This window comes from Glossina fuscipes, unplaced genomic scaffold, assembly GCF_014805625.2.
Source record: "Glossina fuscipes isolate IAEA_lab_2018 unplaced genomic scaffold, Yale_Gfus_2 59, whole genome shotgun sequence".
Lineage (NCBI taxonomy): Eukaryota > Metazoa > Arthropoda > Insecta > Diptera > Glossinidae > Glossina > Glossina fuscipes.
The window spans coordinates 6,589,976-6,608,691 of record NW_023998431.1 but is presented as its reverse complement, the minus strand read 5'-3'; the positions used below and the strand labels follow the sequence as shown (position 1 = coordinate 6,608,691).

The 18,716-nt window shown below is 33.9% G+C and overlaps 3 protein-coding genes across 3 annotated transcripts; 1 reads left to right on the top strand and 2 right to left on the bottom strand.

Annotated features, from left to right (window-relative positions):
* Positions 1 to 3,525: 3,525 nt before the first annotated feature.
* On the bottom strand, positions 3,526 to 8,279 carry LOC119637403 (glycolipid transfer protein 1). The gene is made up of 4 exons (XM_038033404.1): positions 8,096 to 8,279; positions 5,597 to 5,652; positions 5,279 to 5,536; positions 3,526 to 4,019 (listed from the first exon to the last, which is right to left on the bottom strand). Exons 1-4 carry the CDS (start codon positions 8,253 to 8,255, stop codon positions 3,852 to 3,854), a joined length of 642 nt encoding a protein of 213 aa, XP_037889332.1. The 5' UTR covers positions 8,256 to 8,279; the 3' UTR covers positions 3,526 to 3,851.
* Positions 8,280 to 8,295: 16 nt separating this feature from the next.
* On the bottom strand, positions 8,296 to 10,428 carry LOC119637402. The gene is made up of 2 exons (XM_038033403.1): positions 8,715 to 10,428; positions 8,296 to 8,381 (listed from the first exon to the last, which is right to left on the bottom strand). Exon 1 carries the CDS (start codon positions 10,360 to 10,362, stop codon positions 8,923 to 8,925), a length of 1,440 nt encoding a protein of 479 aa, XP_037889331.1. The 5' UTR covers positions 10,363 to 10,428; the 3' UTR covers positions 8,296 to 8,381; positions 8,715 to 8,922.
* Positions 10,429 to 11,275: 847 nt separating this feature from the next.
* On the top strand, positions 11,276 to 18,454 carry LOC119637359 (coatomer subunit beta). The gene is made up of 9 exons (XM_038033336.1): positions 11,276 to 11,735; positions 11,802 to 13,099; positions 13,160 to 13,289; positions 13,346 to 13,871; positions 13,924 to 14,085; positions 15,161 to 15,297; positions 15,358 to 15,494; positions 15,557 to 15,662; positions 18,257 to 18,454. The coding sequence occupies exons 1-9, from the start codon at positions 11,418 to 11,420 to the stop codon at positions 18,320 to 18,322; spliced, it is 2,880 nt and encodes a 959-aa protein (XP_037889264.1). The 5' UTR covers positions 11,276 to 11,417; the 3' UTR covers positions 18,323 to 18,454.
* The last annotated feature ends 262 nt before the right edge of the window (positions 18,455 to 18,716 follow it).

Genomic DNA, 18,716 nt, shown 5'->3' with positions numbered 1-18,716 from the left:
AGAGATTCGAACCTAGCCGAATATAACCTTCTTACTTGTTTAATGATTATGCACTACACTACCTGTGGTGTAAGGGTTTATTAGGTATGTGCGGTTGTAAGCAACACCCAGAAGGACTTGAGATAGACCCACCTCTTTTATACGCATAGATTCAAAATAAATTTCTCAAACGATCTAAGATTGCCTGCCAGTCTGGCTGTCTTTGAGATATTTCAACTGAATTTGACTGACGTGTTTTAGCCCAGGGGGCGAACACTATTGAAACTAGATCAGATCGCACATAATTTCACCCACTTCCAAAATATCGTTCCATTTTGAATTTGGGTGTTTAATATTGGCTCGTGGCGCATTTTAGTGTTTTAAATTGGTTTTAAATTAAAGAAAAACCAAATATTAAGCTCTAACTCGGCACTAAGTTATCTTTAAGCCGAAATAATTTAATGGTTTACTTAATCGTTAATCGTTTAAATACACACATACATAGACACATTTGTACAAATATTAGATATTAAATTAATATATGCAACAGATTGTGACTTATACAACAACAGTTCATTGGGAGCATGATTATCGGCTGACCAAGATCACAGACGTGATAAATATTATGATTAGTGTTTTAGAGTTGTATCTGTCATAAGCTGCGAGTTATAATTTGTGACCCTCTGTGCGAATGATGATGGGTCTATTTTAAAGACGATGGAGAAAGACCGCACGAAAGCGGGCGAAGGAGCGTGATTAAGTCGACTGAGGATCTCATGCCGATCAAAAATGGTTTTATTCTACAGAAACTCCTAGTGCGCATTTCTTCAGGTTAGAAGCAGTAGGATTGGCTGAATACGCCGGCAGTCTTCGGTGGTGGATAGAAAACCTACTTCATCTAGATAACTGTTAACGAGAATGATTTATAAAAGATATAAAACGGGGTAGCTCTTGATAAAAAGATTAATGGTTTTAGCTTTGGTTTGCTTTATCATTTTTAGATTATTACTTTAACCTGAATAATATTGGTATTAGCATCTCAAGTGTAGTTTTTATGAAAGGTTACAATTTTTTTGAAGTTAATATTGCCAATATACTTCAGCCACCAAATGTCGTGATGACGACTATGGTGGTCTAAGTAAACTAATTAAGGAAAGTGACAATTTCACACGTATTTCCTACAATTCTCCTGTTGACATTATTATCATCAAAATCATGAATCTTAAATCGAATGTTTTCAGAGCATCATGCTACTTTCTACACAGCGTTGATGTGCAAACTATTAGAGATTATGTGACTTTCTTGACGGTGAACAAAACCCGATCCTAGTTGGAGATTTCACTGCTAGACATGGTTTGTATGGCGATCAGCTCTCAACCACCAAAGGCGAGATCCTTACAAATTTTACGGGTTAGTACTACCTTTGACAGTAATCGGAGTAGTCGCGCGACGAGTAGATATTTGGATCTGACTTCTCTCAATTTAACTATTTTGTCATTCAACTGGAATACTACTAATGCCTCAATTGTCAAAAGTCAACACTTTCCCATCTTATTTCAGAGTTGCAGCAATTCCGTACAAAATATAGAAAACTCGATATCACGCAAATTTCTAATAGCTCGTCTGTCTAATGTAGGCCTTCCATCTGACATATCATCAAATCAAAGTATTTTTCAATTCGAGATCAAGTCTGCTAGAACCAATCTTTCTGTCTTTCTTACTTAAACCTAAACCTTGGTGGAACTCCTCCCTGCCAACAATCTTTCACAAATGTCAAGCGGAAAGGAAAAAACTTACTAAATACGGCAATCAAGCTGACTGCATTGAGTATATGAAAGCACTGAAGGAATACAGGTCCACAGCTAGAAACGTCATAGAGGCAAAAATAGCAATGGTAGCTCGCGTTTTTTTTTTTTGGAATAGTGCCAACTGCCATCGACAATTCAGTCGAAAATTAACTGATTGCCCTATACGGAACAAGCTTGATAATAAAGGATAATTAGATATGCTCGAGAGTTATAATCCAAGTGTCCATCAGATTATAATATCTTGAATTCCTTTCACTCGTCACTTTTCCTTATGCGGCAATTCAGGAAGAAAAACAGGTTGTGCCAGAGTCAAGTATTCCTAAAACAGGTAAAGACTGAAATGATTTAAGCAATTTTAGATCCATTTCGCTAATATATGTGTTCATAAGGATTAGTAATCTCATGATTAAGGAGAGGCTAATGGGTTTCTTGAAAACTGGGAACATTAGTCCAGCTTGCTCTTATATGCATCGAAAATGCCAATCTAGAAATATGTGCGTTAAGAACTATCTCTTCTCATAGCAAGTCAAAAAAAATCTGGTAAAATTGTTGTCTAACTTTCCGAAGATAATTGGGTCAACTTGACGAACCTTCATAGAACTATTTTAAATTTTCTAATCTCTCTTCAAATATGTTCATGAATACTGAACCTTTTATTCAAGTGTTCCGTTTGATATAAAGTATCTAGTTTCTCGGTAGCGAAGCATCTGTCTAAAGCACTGCATGTCAGAGTCATGGAGGAACTTACCTCGACTCTTTCGTTGAATTTTTGCGCAACCAAATGCTGTAAAGGCAGCTATAATAAATGCTCATAAGAAATTTGTCGTTTTTTCCGATAGCAAGTCAGTTGTGCTAAGTAATAAGTAAAAGAGATGCAGATAATCAATATAAGTTTGATATACACAGAATGTTACATGAATCTCAATTAGATGATTGTCACCTTGTTTGGATATTTGCGATTTTTCCTTGAATGAAAAAGCTGATTTTTATGCAAAAAAGGCTCAGCTTGACCGTACAATTTCGTTCATCAAATATACTTGCAATGAATCAATATGGGCAATTCGTAATCGCATCTTTCAACAATTAAATGATAAATTTAAAGATATTGCGCGTGCTGAATCCAATTGCCTTTTCTATAAAACGACCCTCATTCCGACATTCAACTCCTCAGAGGCTTCCTTTAATTCCTAGGGAATTAAAATACTTTGCAGACCTAATGATTCATGTTATACCCTGTGATAATTGTGGGGTAATATTCGCGAATTTGCTGAACATCTCATTTTCGATGGTATTACAAGGTTTTTTAACCTTTTCATATTATATGGTGGCCTCCTCGATCTCTTTACAGCAAAAAACGATACTCATTCCAAGGAATTAATTTGCTTTATTAGAAAAGCGAATTGATGTTTTTAATTTAAAATTTTTTTTTTTTTTTTACGTTCAATCAAAATTTTTCACTAAAACATTCTTTGCAACACTATTCTTACAGCACTATGTACAACTCAACAATCTGCATTTATACTTAACATATTAGCTTCAGCAGATCATAGCTGCAGTCTTTTTGTTATTCATACATATTTCTTGCCAGTAATTATTACTTTTTATTATCTGGACATACAGGCCACAATTCTTATTGGTTTAATGCGTTTTAACTAAACATCCAAAAAAAGATAAAGAGTTATTTATATAATTTTTGTTTATTCAAAATTTTTTATATCATACGATTTGTATTTGATATTTTGATTTACAGCATCAATTTACAAGAAACAGTTTTTGTATATCCTAAAAAGGAAGTTAAGTAAACTATTTCACAACTATTTTAAATTTCATCAATTTTTTTGAATTAAAAGCTATTAATATTTTACACTCATTATGATATTTATAGATTTATAGACAGATGTGGTAAGTACACTTTTATTTCATATTAAACGTGAGATACAAATATTTCTAATGTTATTCATTAAGTTTGTAATCAGGGCGGTAATGGTATACATCCTATCTAAGTTGTTTGGCCCAGCAAAAGAAAATATTTTCAACTAACAAACGCATTTTGACTAACACATATTAAACTTGTTTATTATCGTCCAATTTATATTGCTTAAGTAAGGCATCCAATCGATTTAGATGATCTCTTAACGTAGGTAAATAGGAGGAGAGAACGTTCATATTTTCCTCGTGAATTGGACCTTGACCAATTAATTGAGATCTGGTAGGTATCCAATTGTATATAATCTAAATAAAATGAAAGTAAAAATAAGCGAAAAAATTAACGAACACTTGCGTTAAATTTAAAATATTAGTCCCTTCGAGCGGATTTTTGATAATAGAGAACATACGATGGGCCCATAGCAATTATTTACATATTGAATTTAGAAATCAGCATATACTGAGGTTAAACACTTCAGATCAATATTTATTGTTAAACGAATGCGATGGATGAAAATAATTTAAATCTTCTATTTTATTTCAACCATGCTCTAATTTTTTTATTTGTCTTAGTTATGTTTGAGTATATAGATTTTTATACCCTACACCGCTTGTGGTACAAGCGTATATTAAGTTGCGCGGATGTACGCAACACCCAGGGGAACTTGAGACAGGTCCCCCTCTTTTCACTTTCCGTTTTGCTTTTTTTTTGCTGAACCTAAATGTACACTGATGTCTTTTAGCCAATGGTGAACGATATTGAAAATGGTTCGGATCGTATCACTTTTTCGGCCACTTTTACGGTATTCCAATATAACTACTACTATTTTGAATATTCTTTATATAAATAACTGTGTGGTGCTGTAGGGTGTTTAGCTGTGAGCGGAGGTTCGCTATAGTGTTCTTACTTGTTTTTAGATTGAAGAGAAACAAAATATTGAGACCTAACCTAGCTTTGGATGGTAACAATATAATGGTTAACTTAATCGTTGATATACATTTGGATTTGATAAACTATTGTATTTTTCCGCGGACTGAATTTGAAGTTGAATTTGTTCGTGGGTAACCACTTCTCCGACTTCCTCACCTCTGTCTTTCAAAAGGAATAAAATATTGGTTTTTGGCCCAAACTTTTTAAAGGACACGCCTAAAACGCCTTTGGGACAAAAACCTTTGTTTGAAAAATAGAAAAAAACCGCCGCTTCCCCTCCATATTATAAAGCATAGCAATTTAGTTCCTCTACATTTTTTGAATTTTTTTAGGATAACGGTGATGGATGTAAAAGATTCGGTAACGGGCGAAGATAATTTTTTTACTTGTTTATATTTGATGTTACCATAACAAACATGTTAGGACTTTTTTTAAATGTGGAAATCTGTCAGTTTTTTGTGCAGCAATAAGTCTCTACAGCTTTAAGAGCCTTCAGAACCGGTGTATAAGAGAATTTATTGAATTGCTCGTAATTTTCTTAATGCTTCCGTTATTCTTCAAATTCATTTCAAATAATGCGATTTCGTTCTCTGATGATGAAAACAAAACACAACACATTTCTTATTGCCTTTACCTTGATAGTTGTTTGCACTATAAAGCCATGGTATGGTCTCAGTGTACGCTCATATGCATCTTGCAAATGCTTTTTTATTGCTTGCGTCTGCTCTACATCGTTGTAAATATTTTCGAAAAATGTGCATATCAACTGCAGCCCTCTTTTCAGCCATAACAAAGCATCAGTAGTGAAGTTATCTTTCTTTGCATGGAAAACGATTAGGTCTTCCAAATATTTACATTTATTGCAGTCTTTTTCATAAGATTTTCGGAGTTTCTACATGTAAATTAATTCATTTTATATTCATTTTTATTGAAAAACAATCGTTTAACTTACATTTATATTGCCACTCATATCAGTGACTACCGGAGTGAACAATGTACCAAATGTACCTAAAAGCAAAAAACAAAAAAAAAATTGAAATATATGAAATGTGCTCTATTTTTAAACTTTGATGAATTATTTCGTTAAAAAATTATTTTCGAAATTTCGTTAAAGTATTTTAATCTTTCTTATAAAGATTTTATGAATTTTTGTGAATATATGAGTGATAATAACCCTGTTTACGTTTAATAGTATTTTGGGTAATCTTATTTAGAAGACATTTGATGGTCTATTAATTTACTTCTTTTCTATCTAGCACTAGCAATGAAAGAGAAATTGATTTTTGTTTGTTCGATGCTTACATCGTAGTAATTATAATACACAGTACATTATAAAATATTGCGGATCAAAGTGAGCCGCTTAACAAATTTAGCAGCTCCTGTGGTCTATCTGCCGTCTTTGGTTGCAATGTGAAGGTTTTAAAGACTTAGAAGGATATACAAAAAAAAAAAATGACGAATAAACATTGTCCGAGCATGAAAATTGCTTCAACAACAAAGAAATTGTAACTTGCAAAGCTTAGCTGGCTAATTTATATTTTGTAATAATACCTTTTCAGTGCCGTTCCTGATCGACCAACTTTCGCACTCAATGTTAATGAAAAATCCGTTAGCAACCGCCGCTTCACAACACAAACCTATTTTGAACTTACAATTAACTTTTGCTCGCTTAGCTAAGAAGAAGACAATCCAGTTAAATGTGAGAGGCGACAACCGAAATAATGATTATCAAAGGAAATGAAGGTGAAAGCTTTAAGAAGCTAGTGGTTCTATCTTTTCTGTTACGTAAATATAGTATGAAACACATTCGTTTCGGGGCCTATAATCTATTTATATGTTCTTCATTCTATTATGTAGTGTTTTGATTAGTGGATCGAGGAACTGGATGTGGGTAAAAAAAATAAAAAACGGACACAGACATCATGTTGAATGTTAAGGAAACAAAAGTCGCGCTATCTATTGCAATGAATTTGCTTCATTGGAATTTTCATTTTTCAATACTTTTAAACCGGTTTGTTACGAGCTGGAAATAATTAGATGTATTTAATATCTGATTGAAAGACCATAAATATACTAGTATAATAAGATGAAATCAATTTGAAAGAAAAATATTTCTTTTAAAACCTCTTACATATTACATAAGTTACTTTGCACTGCCTAACTAATATTTTTATATAACACCAGCACACTTCATCACACGATTCTACTTTGGGATTGATCGATAAATTTAAAATATATTTTCACACAAAGAGTTAAAATCCAATTTACATTGTCTATTATCGATTATCCATGGACAAGGTGTAGCAAAATTTTTCTGAAAGATTTATGTCAAAAAATGTTTGTTTCTTCGAGGCACTAAAATTAAGACAGAATAGATATGTGCTGAATAAGAATACCAATTGTCTGTAACACCATCTAGTGCTATCGAGGTATCTCAAGTGACATGTTACAATCCATAAAAGGCTGTCAAACGTATTAACTATACAAATGTCCACAATGAGTGATAACCTATATTTGCAAGCTAATTTCAGAACATATGCAATTGAAAACTTACTTTCCGGAATACTGAAAGCTTTCCGTCCTTATTCACGAGAGAGCAGCAATGTCCTGTTTAAAGGCAAGCTGTGTAATTTCGACTTCCAATATGCTTTCCACACTGGAATATTAAGTGGATGACAATCGGCCAAGAGGCGAAAAGGTCCCTCACGAAAGTCTGTAAAACAGTTGGGCTGTCGAGAGCTAACTTGACTTTCTTTTAAAAAATAATCAACAGCAATTCGTAAAGTGATGGTGCACTGAAGGGAAAGGAGCTGTATCTTCGGCGATTGGAGAACATCGAGTATAATAACAAGTTACATCCGACAAAGCAATAGACTCAAACTTCTAGTCGTGTGTCCTTCAACTTTGGACTTATGGTTAAGAAATTCTCTAAATGTTGTTAAGACAATTGCAAAACGGGGTGTGTGAATGAAAATCAGTTTATTCTCTGAAATGAATCAAACGTGTTAGTTAAGAGAGAACATTTTCCCCCATTAAGCTTTAAATTCGATATGGGATGGTAAAGTCCACTAAATTCTCCTGCCTATCTGATAGTTCTTTCAATTTAAAAATTTCGGTTCACTCTTCAACTAAATAGAAAGCATCACTGCTATAATTAATTAATATTATTAACATTAATCAAGCCGAACGTATGGAAAGCTTAAATAAGCGACTCCATTGATTTCCCAAGGCTCTGATGGGTCATTGAAATGAATTACAGGGGACGTATTGCGATTATGTTTTCTACTTGTAAAAACAAACATCTCAAACATCTCTTAACATTTGTCAATACAATTAATTATTATGTAAGATGGCCCTCCTTCCGTTATATATGTACATTTTAATCCCAACATGGACTGATCACAGTTCATAAGCATAGTAGTTTTATATAAGATTTTTAACCTGCACTTACGTATGACTTCCACAATTTCGTTAGCTGCCTCAAGAAATTCTTCGGTTTCGATCTTGCCCTCAATAGCTGGAGGAAAAGCTTTAAGTTTACTGAATATAACACGGGCTGGTTCCATCACACTATTCACAATATATGTGCTTACGTGTACAGATGAACACATATGTCTATGGGGATATGTATTTGCATTTATTTGTTTTTGCAAATGATAACGTGCACGCTCAAATTAAACCGAGTTTAATTCACGAAGTGTTGATTGAAGAATGACTGTGACGTGTTTATGAAAATGCTGAATATTGTAAATCAATATTTATCATATGAAGACAATGTTGTTAGGTTATTGTATATATTCCTATTGTATATACTCATTACATATATATGCACATATCTTTGAATATATATATGCACATATATATATGCACATGCACATGCACATGCACATATGCACATGTATATACATGTATATATTTATATATATATTTATTTACTTATTTATTCGTTTGGTTATAATATATATATATATATATATATATATATAAATCATCTATATACATATGTATCTATATATATATTTTATCACTTCCTGTGATATAATTTGTAACTTTGGAAGTTTATTGTTTACTTGACGATGCCGCGGGTAGTGTATGAGTTGAATTTTTTCTTAAATATTTATCAGCAAGAGTAAGAATTGCAATTATTGTTGTTATACTATACAATAATTAATTGAAGATGACGTTGTCTGGCTTCTTGCAGTGTGGTTAATTAATGCAACCAAGCGTGAAATTGTAACTTTGTCTAATAGTTTCAAAAATCATCACCTTTTCAGCCTTTTAAATATCTATACGTTTTGCGTGGCCTTTATCACTCATCACAAATATATAATGCGTAGCCCTGAACCCATTTAGGAGTCGGGGAAATGTAAACGTTAAGGTTGCCGAATCTTTAAATTCATACCATTCTTTTACCAAACTATTCGCCCTACAACGTATCTCTACGCATTTTAAAACTGGACCTGCGGACTGCACTTTTATTGTGTTCGTATGCGCATAATAATTGACTTGAAATTCAGAGTTCAGAAAATCACTTTGGATATCCTGTCTTAACCACGGATGGTGCGCTAATATAATTGCACAATTAATAGTAAAATAAAATGAATCATTCTTCTTTTGTTGGCGATAGTTATCCAAGAAACCATTAGCTGGTTTCTTAAATCTGGTAAGCCGTGTTGTAGGAAGTTCTTTCTGTTCTTCGCGCACAACAATACGTTCAGGCAAGTGTTCAGTTGCAGTGTTTAAGGTGAATACGCGATTTATAAAATCGAAGCCGGTCCCCATGATACCATTCTGGGTATGACCCAAATCGAAAATATGACCCAATTCATGGCATAAGGCACCTAGAGTCGAAGCATATACACCAGCCCACGTTTTGCGATAGTTGCTTTCGTCCGGTTCTTTGCATAAATTCACCGGTTGTTGGTTTTGAAAACATTTCAATACTTCATGAAAATATCTTGGCCAGCAATAGAAATACACGGAACCGAATAACGCTAAGCCACCACCACCTAAAGCTGCGTGACCTCTAGTATGCTTTTTAATGTTGGCATAAGAAAAATTCCCGGACTTTTCGACCTCTAAACCTTCATATTTGCTGCAATTTATGAAGGCTATAAATTTGATGCATTTATTCTTACCCCATTCCGAGTTGAGGAGTTCTTGGGCAATAAATTGCCATAATTCGTTTTCATTACTATTCCAAATTTCCTCTTTTGACAATTCGCTGTGAAATATTTTACATTGTTCTAATAATTCAAAGGTATACCTGGCTTTAACAGCCTCACGAAGCTTATCAGCGTAAACGGATTGCACCAAAAGTAAATTGAGATCAACAATCGATTGATTTACCTCAGTTTGCTCATCTACAGATTCATCTTGAGCTAACACCAAGAAGGGCAAGACTTTGAACTCACTTCGTAAGGGTTGATATTGTATACTTTTTGTCACTGAAGTCGAACAATAAGTAAATTTGAAGAAAAACGCAGAATCATTTAAGCCCAAGTCGACTAGAAACTTAAATTGCCCGTTGGTTTGCGAGATGCCTGTCGTTAATATCTTATCATTTGCAATATTTAACACTTGCAAATTAATAACACTATTTATAAGGCATTCGTATGATTCGACATAGCCTTTTATTAAAAGAATTTGATGATTTACTATTTCGTTTTCTTTTAAACTTAAGATGTTTATCTGATGCCGGCAAAAAAACGAAGCCATTTCTCTCTAATCCCGTTTCTTATTAGAGATGGAAAAAATTGATTAGAGAAGATGACCTAATAGTCTTTTGAAAGCAGCGGTACCAGTTAGATAAAAAATAAAAACGGCAGTGTTCAACGATGCATTTTAGAGCTAAATAGAATCTTTACAATGTTATATAAATGTAAACTCATCAAACTATGCTCAACAAACAACTAAAGCCATCCTATAAGAAGAACACAATAAAAAAGAACGGTAATCTCGTGGTAATTAAGAAACATAAGAAAAATTACTAAGTAATTTCAGATTTTCTCTGCCGATCTGGTAGCAGTGGCGGAGTTTTAATTTATTAAATGCATCCAGAATTTTCATTAAAAGCTAGGAAAAAAATATTTTTCCTCTTCTGTGAGTCAGCAAATCAAAAATAGACGATTTACTGAATTGAGTAAAAGAGGTTCAATGTGACTCGTTTGTGTATTTGATCCTTAAAAAAGTTAGCGTTTAGCTTATATATACATACATTGTATATATATATATATATATATAAACATATACATATTTTACGCGCTGTAGTCCACCACGTGACTATAATCATTTTGCGGGAAGGGAGCAAATCTGAAAAAGTTTAACATTGTATATTTTTAAAACTCAAAAAATTAGTTCAAAACCAGACATAACAAACTGTAGCAAACATTGTTTTAAATTTTAATGAATGTATTTGTCAGACTTATGTTAATATTTGACATGAGAACCAAAAAAAATTGATAATAAGTTCTGAATTGTTATAAGATTTCTTTACATTAAAATAATAAGCCAAATGTGTTCAAGCGAATAGAGCTGCGTTGTTTCATTTAGTTCTTCTTGTTTTATTTCTTACGTTTGCTGTTAACTTCACGATTCTGTGTACATAAATATAATGAATTCGATTATCTGACACGTCAATTAAAGTGTTTCATTTCTTGATGAGTGTGTGCAACTTTTAAAGGCTTTCACAGAAATAATCAAAAAAATTTTGTTAATAAAGTGAATAATTAGACACATACAATTTCGAAAAGTGAATTGAGAGTAATTTAAAAATGTCTCAGTCAACAGTGCCCTGTTATACGATTATCAATTCGACCGACTTGGAGGTGCCCAATGAAATGCAGTTGAAACAAGATCTTGAAAAGGGGGATACTAATGTTAAGATAGAAACACTGAAGAAAGTTATACAATTGCTTTTGAATGGTGAACGTTTGTCCGGTCTAATAATGACTATTATACGTTTTGTATTGCCGGTGCAAAATCATGCCATAAAAAAGTTATTGCTTGTTTTTTGGGAGATTGTACCGAAAACCTCGCCGGACGGTAAGCTTTTACAGGAAATGATACTAGTTTGCGACGCTTACAGGAAGGTGAGACACATAGTTATTTGTGGTGTGGTAATACATCCCATCTATGTATGCGTATATTTTATATAGGATTTGCAACACCCCAACGAGTTTTTACGTGGCTCCACTTTACGGTTCCTTTGTAAACTTAAAGAGCCAGAGTTGTTGGAGCCTTTAATGCCATCTATACGTGCTTGTCTTGAACATCGGCATTCTTACGTGCGTCGTAATGCCGTTCTGGCTATATTCACAATATACAAAAACTTTGATTGGTTGGTGCCAGATGGTCCTGAATTGATAGCCAACTTTCTAGATACACAACAAGATATGTCCTGCAAACGTAATGCCTTCCTTATGTTGCTGCATGCCGACCAAGAGCGCGCATTGAACTACTTGGCGTCATGTATTGATCAGGTTAATAATTTTGGTGATATACTTCAGTTGGTTATTGTGGAGCTTATATACAAAGTATGTCATGCCAATCCTGCCGAACGTTCTCGCTTCATACGTTGTATTTACAATCTTTTGAATTCTTCATCCAACGCTGTACGTTATGAGGCAGCTGGCACCTTAATAACACTCTCTTCCGCTCCTACAGCCATAAAAGCGGCGGCTGGTTGTTACATTGAATTAATAGTTACAGAAAGCGATAACAATGTTAAACTAATTGTCTTAGATCGTTTGATAGCAATGAAGGAAAACGAAAATATCGAAAAGGTTATGCAAGATTTAGTTATGGATATACTGCGTGTGTTGGCTGCTCCTGATATTGAGGTTCGTCGAAAAACTTTGAATCTAGCTATGGATTTAGTTTCATCGCGGAATATTAGTGAAATGGTGTTGGTGTTGAAAAAAGAAGTATCGAAAACCCATAATGTGGCACACGAGGATACTGGCAAATATCGTCAACTATTAGTAAGAACATTACATTCGTGCTCTATTAAATTTCCTGATGTAGCAGGTAATGTTATCCCAGTATTGGTGGAGTTCTTGTCCGACACCAACGAATTGGCGGCAGCTGATGTGTTAATTTTTATACGTGAAGCTATACAGAAATTTCCATCGTTGCGCAATTTAATTATTGGACACTTGATAGAGGCTTTTTCACAAATTAAATCATCTAAAATACATCGGGCTGCTGTTTGGATCTTAGGAGAGTACGTGAACGACAAAAACCAAGTATTAGAAGTTATCGAGGTTATCATCCAAACATTAGGCGAAGTCCCTATGGTGGAAGCGGAACAACGACGTTTAGCCGGTGACCAAACAGAAGAAGAAATGATGAATCACCGCAACAACAATAGTCAACCAAGCCAGACGAACACCAACAACAGTAAAGTCACTTCAGATGGCACTTACGCTACTCAAAGCGCTTTCAGCTTAGCTCCGTAAGTTTAATGTGATTAAAGTGTAAAAGAGATTGAGGAAAATTTTAAAAACTTAAATAGGATTTCTAAAAAGGAAAAGCGCCCACCTTTGCGCGAATATCTGATGGCAGGGGATTTCTTTATTGGTGCTGCACTCTCGGCTACTTTAACCAAACTGGCTTTACGCTATGCTGATTTGGAAGACGACGCAGTACGCATTAAATTATGGTTTTGAAATGCATAGTTAAAAAACTTCCATTATTACAGAAAGCCCAAAATCGTCTTACCACTCGCGTGATGCTTATAATGAGCTCGATTTTACATTTGGGTAGATCTGGTTTCACGAACAAACCAATCACCAACGATGATACTGACCGCATTTTTATTTGCTTACGTACACTTAGCGAACGCACCAAGGATGTCGTGCAAGTATTTGAGCGCTATTGCCGTGAAGCGTTGGGGAAAATGTTAGATGCCCAATACGAAGAGGACCAGCGGGTGTTTAGGGAGAAACAAAAAGCCACTGCTAAAGTACAGCCAGATGATCCAGTTGTCTTCGCACAGTTATCAAATGGACGTGAAAATCAATTGGGTGAAAACGTATTTGAGTCGAGTTTGAATCAAGCTTTGGCCGGCACAAAATCAAATAATTTAAGTGACGTTTCTTCACCCAACAATAAATTAAATAAAGTTACGCAGTTGACGGGATTCTCGGATCCAGTATATGCTGAAGCTTACGTCAATGTCAACCAATACGATATTGTTTTAGATGTCTTGATTGTTAACCAGACAAGTAAGACTATCTATTGACTTTAACTATTGTCTCTATCATAATTTACTTACAGATGATACTTTGCAAAATTGTACTTTGGAATTAGCTACTTTGGGGGATTTGAAATTGGTGGAAAGACCTCAGTCCGTTGTTTTAGCTCCTCACGACTTTTGCAATATTAAGGCTAATGTTAAAGTATCTTCAACTGAAAATGGTATTATATTTGGTAACATCGGTAAGTTTGTCAAAGGAGAAAAAGCTTATTTTTTCTTGGTATCGAAAAATAAGAATATATTCATTTTATTTAAATATTTGCACTCCGAGGAAGGAACATTTAAGAACTGTGTAAACTACATATATTTTAGAGAAGTATTCTATTCTGAATCGTCCCAAACCTGTATTCTGTGCGTGATGCTACAGACATGTAAAATTTGCAGTTTTCCTTAAGATAAATCTGATGCCTATAAAAAATACGCGCACAATAACATATTTTATAACAATTATTTGTTTAACAAAGTAACATTATTCATTCCAAGATTCAAATATGAATGAAATATTTTCTAAAACAATACATTTGTGTATTCTGTCGTGCAGCATTTTACAGTATCACTTATACCAGCACATTTAGTTTCTATTAAGAGTAGATTTATTTCGATCTATTCAGGAGAATTGGTATTTCTGATCTCAATTTTCTGAAAGTAAGTTACAATGATCTCTGGAATATGTTAGAAGATTGATCTGACTGCTTAACCACCGTGACTACCTCCCTGAAAAGCATAAACCTGCAATGTCGACTTCTCAGCCCAAACTCCATTGTTTTGCTAACATGGACATGTCATGCATTGCCGTTAAGGTTAAGGAAAATGTTGAGAGGACCTTACCAAAGTGCTGGTTTTGAAACATTGAAAAATACAGTGTGATGCAAGGTAAAATTAGCAAGATTATGGGGTAAAGCGATCCAGCTGAAAAAATGGTTTTAAATATCCATAACATAATTAAAGTTGCAAACAACTACTACTAACAAAATTTCGCCACTTTAATGACGTGCTAACTGGATCGCGAATTTTAAATGCATAGTCTATCTTGGATATTGATTAGTTGCGTAGTACACTACAAGCTCTAAATGATAAAATGATGTTATTGCAAGCATACAAGCCTCTTTAGGTCTATGCTTCTTTAAAAGACTTAAATCTCTTTTTTGTTTTTAAGAGCATATGGTCCCACGGTCCGTCGCCGGTCGTCATACATATGCTAAAAACTAATTTATTCAATACGTAAATAAATAAATACTATCCCTCATTGCCATTTAGTTTATGATACTTCCATTAATACTAATGTGGTTGTGCTAAATACAACCCATATCGACATTATGGACTATATAATACCGGCTTCTTGTACTGATACTGAATTTCGGCAAATGTGGCAAGATTTCGAATGGGAGAATAAGGTAAAGGATTACTTATGAAACTTTCAGTACACACAATTTTTAAGATATTACGTTGAGCAGGTTACTGTTAATACCACCTTCACCGATTTGCATGAATATTTAAAACACTTGCTTAAAAGCACCAACATGAAATGTTTAACGCCCGAAAAAGCTTTATCGGGTCAATGCGGTTTTATGGCTGCTAACATGTATGCAAAGTAAGTTTGCTTTATATTACGTCTTCAGTTTCCATTATAATAAACATTTATGCCTAAAACAGGTCCATTTTTGGTGAAAATGCTTTAGCCAATTTAAGCATTGAAAAGCCCATTGATGATCCTGATTCTAAGGTAACTGGACATATTAGGATACGCGCTAAGAGTCAGGTTAGTTTTACTTTTTGTTTATTAATATTAACTTATTTAAGAATATTTAAAAATCTGTCGGAGGATGGATGCGACGATCGGTGTGAAACTATAGCAACAGCCGCCTTTAAAAAAAAGACCTTCTTGCCGACGTTATATTTTTAAAGTAGGACCCCAGGAATGCACGGGTTCAAGTCATTGAGCCATGTTCTCTGTCTTTTTTTGCGTTGCTACTTTAAAAAGGCGATACAGGCATCTAGGGAGATCTTCTTATAAGGAGCTTGTGAACGTCTTTTATGTCGAGTAGATTTGCAAAGAAAAATTTCATCATATACCTTCATCCAGATATTAAGCGTTTCGAAGAACCAAAAATTTTTTTTCAACACAGACATGTTTTTAGGTTAAAGGATCGCAACACTGTAACAGCTCGGAAAGAAAAACATATGTTTTACTGTATAATTGAGATAGAAGGAAAGTTAATAGAATGTTCATCCTTTCAGAGCGGTTGTTAAGAATATATTCTTGTATTAAAAAAAATATTACGAAAACTTTGTGTAAATGCGAACATTGCCATTTAATCTAAGGGGCGGCCATAAGCGGTGTAAGTGGCGCAAATTGGGATCTAAAAATAAATAAAAAAAAAAGTACGAAAATAAATTCGGCCGGAACCGAATTTATTATATTCATCATCATTTAGCCCCAAAAAAAGGCAAAACAGTTAAAAAAATAAGGTTGATGTCTCCTATTTTCAAAATAAGAGTTTTCATTGTAGAGGCATGTGGCGGCGAAAAGTTTGAAAAGTTTAGGTCAATTCCAAGTTTGTTTGCAAGTTTGTAGGCGATATCTTCATTTTCGCTAAAGGGAGAATGTTTACCACTACTACTATAAAGTTGCGCAAACAGACAGATGGACAGGCGGACATGTTCAAAAAAGTTTATACTTTATGGAGTTTTTGAAGCTGGTTTCTGCGCGTTATGAAAGTATTGAAAAAAGAATTCAATTTTCATAAACTACAATATTGTGTAGGCATTGTAAATTTTTTTCATTTTTGTGCACAAATGCTGCAGCGTCGCTCATAGAATATGCGTTCAAGTTTTTATATATTTATTTGCTATAGAAAAAAAACAATTTTCCATTCTCTTCGACAGAGGTATCCTCAGTTTACGTGGTGATGTGGTTGTGTCCTTCAACCGATTTGGCCCATTTTCAATACCAACCTGTGCGCATGAACTTCCACTATTTCTGCCAAATTCGATTTTGCTAGCTTAATTTTCGCGGCCAGAACAATGTTTACAACAGACATTACATATACGGACAGAGAGTTAGACGGACATATTTAAATTGATTTAGGATTTGATGCTGATTGAGAATGTATGTACTTTGTGGGGTCTCTGGTGCTTATTTCTGGGTGTTGTAAACGTTTTGAAGAAGTGAATATACCCCCCTCATCCTTCGATGATGGATGTAAAAATCATTTAATTTATATGCCTCCAGCTAGCGAAGTCTACATATATGAAAATATTAATTTTTGTAAATCTTTTCTTCAGAATGTCCTTTATATTGTAAAAAATTCGAATGAAAAGAAGAAAAATTGTCGCAGCTATGCTACTTGCCGTATAGATTAAAAATATATTCATTAGAATGTTGTTTATTTTTGCAATGTGCAATTCCAGGACCATAAATATGCCCTGATATGTTTGCATATGCTTTCTTATTCGCTTCCGTCAAAGATTTTATTTAAGGAGAGCGACGGAATCCCACATTTTACATTTTACTTATCGCGAAATTATGGAGATTAACTCCAAAAACCCTATTCTAAACTTCTAATTTCTTAGCAGAAGCATTCAAGGCTTTGGAACCGCTCTCAGCCTCATATCTGCTCAGCGATCGACTCGAATGAAGGCAGATAAACGGGTTTTTTTTGGAAACTGTTTTAAATGAACATAGTCACTTTCTACAGATAATTGCTGGTTTTTTAGAGGAGTTTTAAATGAATAGATTCTTCTAAAACTCCCCAGCAGAAATTCATTTGACCCAAAAACCACTTTGAGTTCTTCAGCAATATGATATTACCTGTTACCCATGTTTTGTTTTTTGATTGCCATTATTATAGACAAAAGCAGGGGATGAAAAACAAAAAAAAAGTGGTATTTGTTCGCACTGCCAAACATTACAGCATCACTGCCTCCCATCAGGCGCATTTCTCGACGGAGAGTGCTTATTAGACTGTTCATATGGGTGATAAGACACCATCACCTATCCTTTTTTTCTAAGTGAGTCCTGCCATTGTCAGGCTGCTACCATAACGTAAATTAATTTATATGAACTTGTATTTCCTCATGTTATAATGGTTGTCATAAGTTATAATTAATTATTTTAAATTCTTATTTATTGTCAGCGAAGTTTATTTTTACAAATCATTCACAATTTTAAATACATGCGTAGGATGGACTTTATTATAGTGGAAAGTGATTTTATATATATATATATATATATATACATATATATATGTTAGAGAAATTGTTCTGTTGAGGTTACTTATCATTTTTTATCTATTCTCTTCACGAAAAAAAAATTAAATGTACTTTTTTAATTTTCGTCGTTTCTATTTGCAGGGTATGGCCTTAAGTTTGGGCGATAAAATGAGTTCATCACAAAAACTAGCTGTACAAGCCTCTTAAGCACACTTCTTTTTGCTCATTCCTAACATCAATAATATTATTATTTACTATTATTTTTTGCAAAGCTTTAGCGTTTAAGTATTTTACACAATTTGAACACAGACGAAAAAGAAAATGGAAAACCTGAAATCATATATGTTGTTAATCTTATTACGTATGTATGGTCGATATGTATAATTGAATAAAATAAAGCAACAATTACTACAAATCCTCTCGCACTTGTCTTTACAACAAAATTTTTACAACAACGAGCTTTTTACGCGGCATTTCAGATGTGGTTCTATCTAACGTCTTGGGGCTCCAAACGTCTCAAAAGATTGGAGTGATAGAAAAAAATCATGGGCGTCGAAAATAATTAATTTATGCATAATTTTAAGGTCAATAATGCGGTGAA

What these genes read in the sequence shown, in the direction of transcription:
- LOC119637359 (XM_038033336.1), top strand. Translation starts at nt 11,418, where the DNA reads ATGTCTCAGTCAACAGTGCCCTGTTATACGATTATCAATTCGACCGAC. An exon ending in CTGATTTGGAAGACGACGCA is followed by an intron (nt 13,290 to 13,345) that starts GTACGCATTAAA and finishes CCATTATTACAG; the next exon opens with AAAGCCCAAAATCGTCTTAC. An exon ending in ATTTCGAATGGGAGAATAAG is followed by an intron (nt 15,298 to 15,357) that starts GTAAAGGATTAC and finishes TACGTTGAGCAG; the next exon opens with GTTACTGTTAATACCACCTT.
- LOC119637402 (XM_038033403.1), bottom strand. Translation starts at nt 10,362, where the DNA reads ATGGCTTCGTTTTTTTGCCGGCATCAGATAAACATCTTAAGTTTAAAA.
- LOC119637403 (XM_038033404.1), bottom strand. Translation starts at nt 8,255, where the DNA reads ATGTGTTCATCTGTACACGTAAGCACATATATTGTGAATAGTGTGATG. An exon ending in CGAAATTGTGGAAGTCATAC is followed by an intron (nt 5,653 to 8,095) that starts GTAAGTGCAGGT and finishes TTTTGCTTTTAG; the next exon opens with GTACATTTGGTACATTGTTC. An exon ending in ATATGAGTGGCAATATAAAT is followed by an intron (nt 5,537 to 5,596) that starts GTAAGTTAAACG and finishes ATTTACATGTAG; the next exon opens with AAACTCCGAAAATCTTATGA.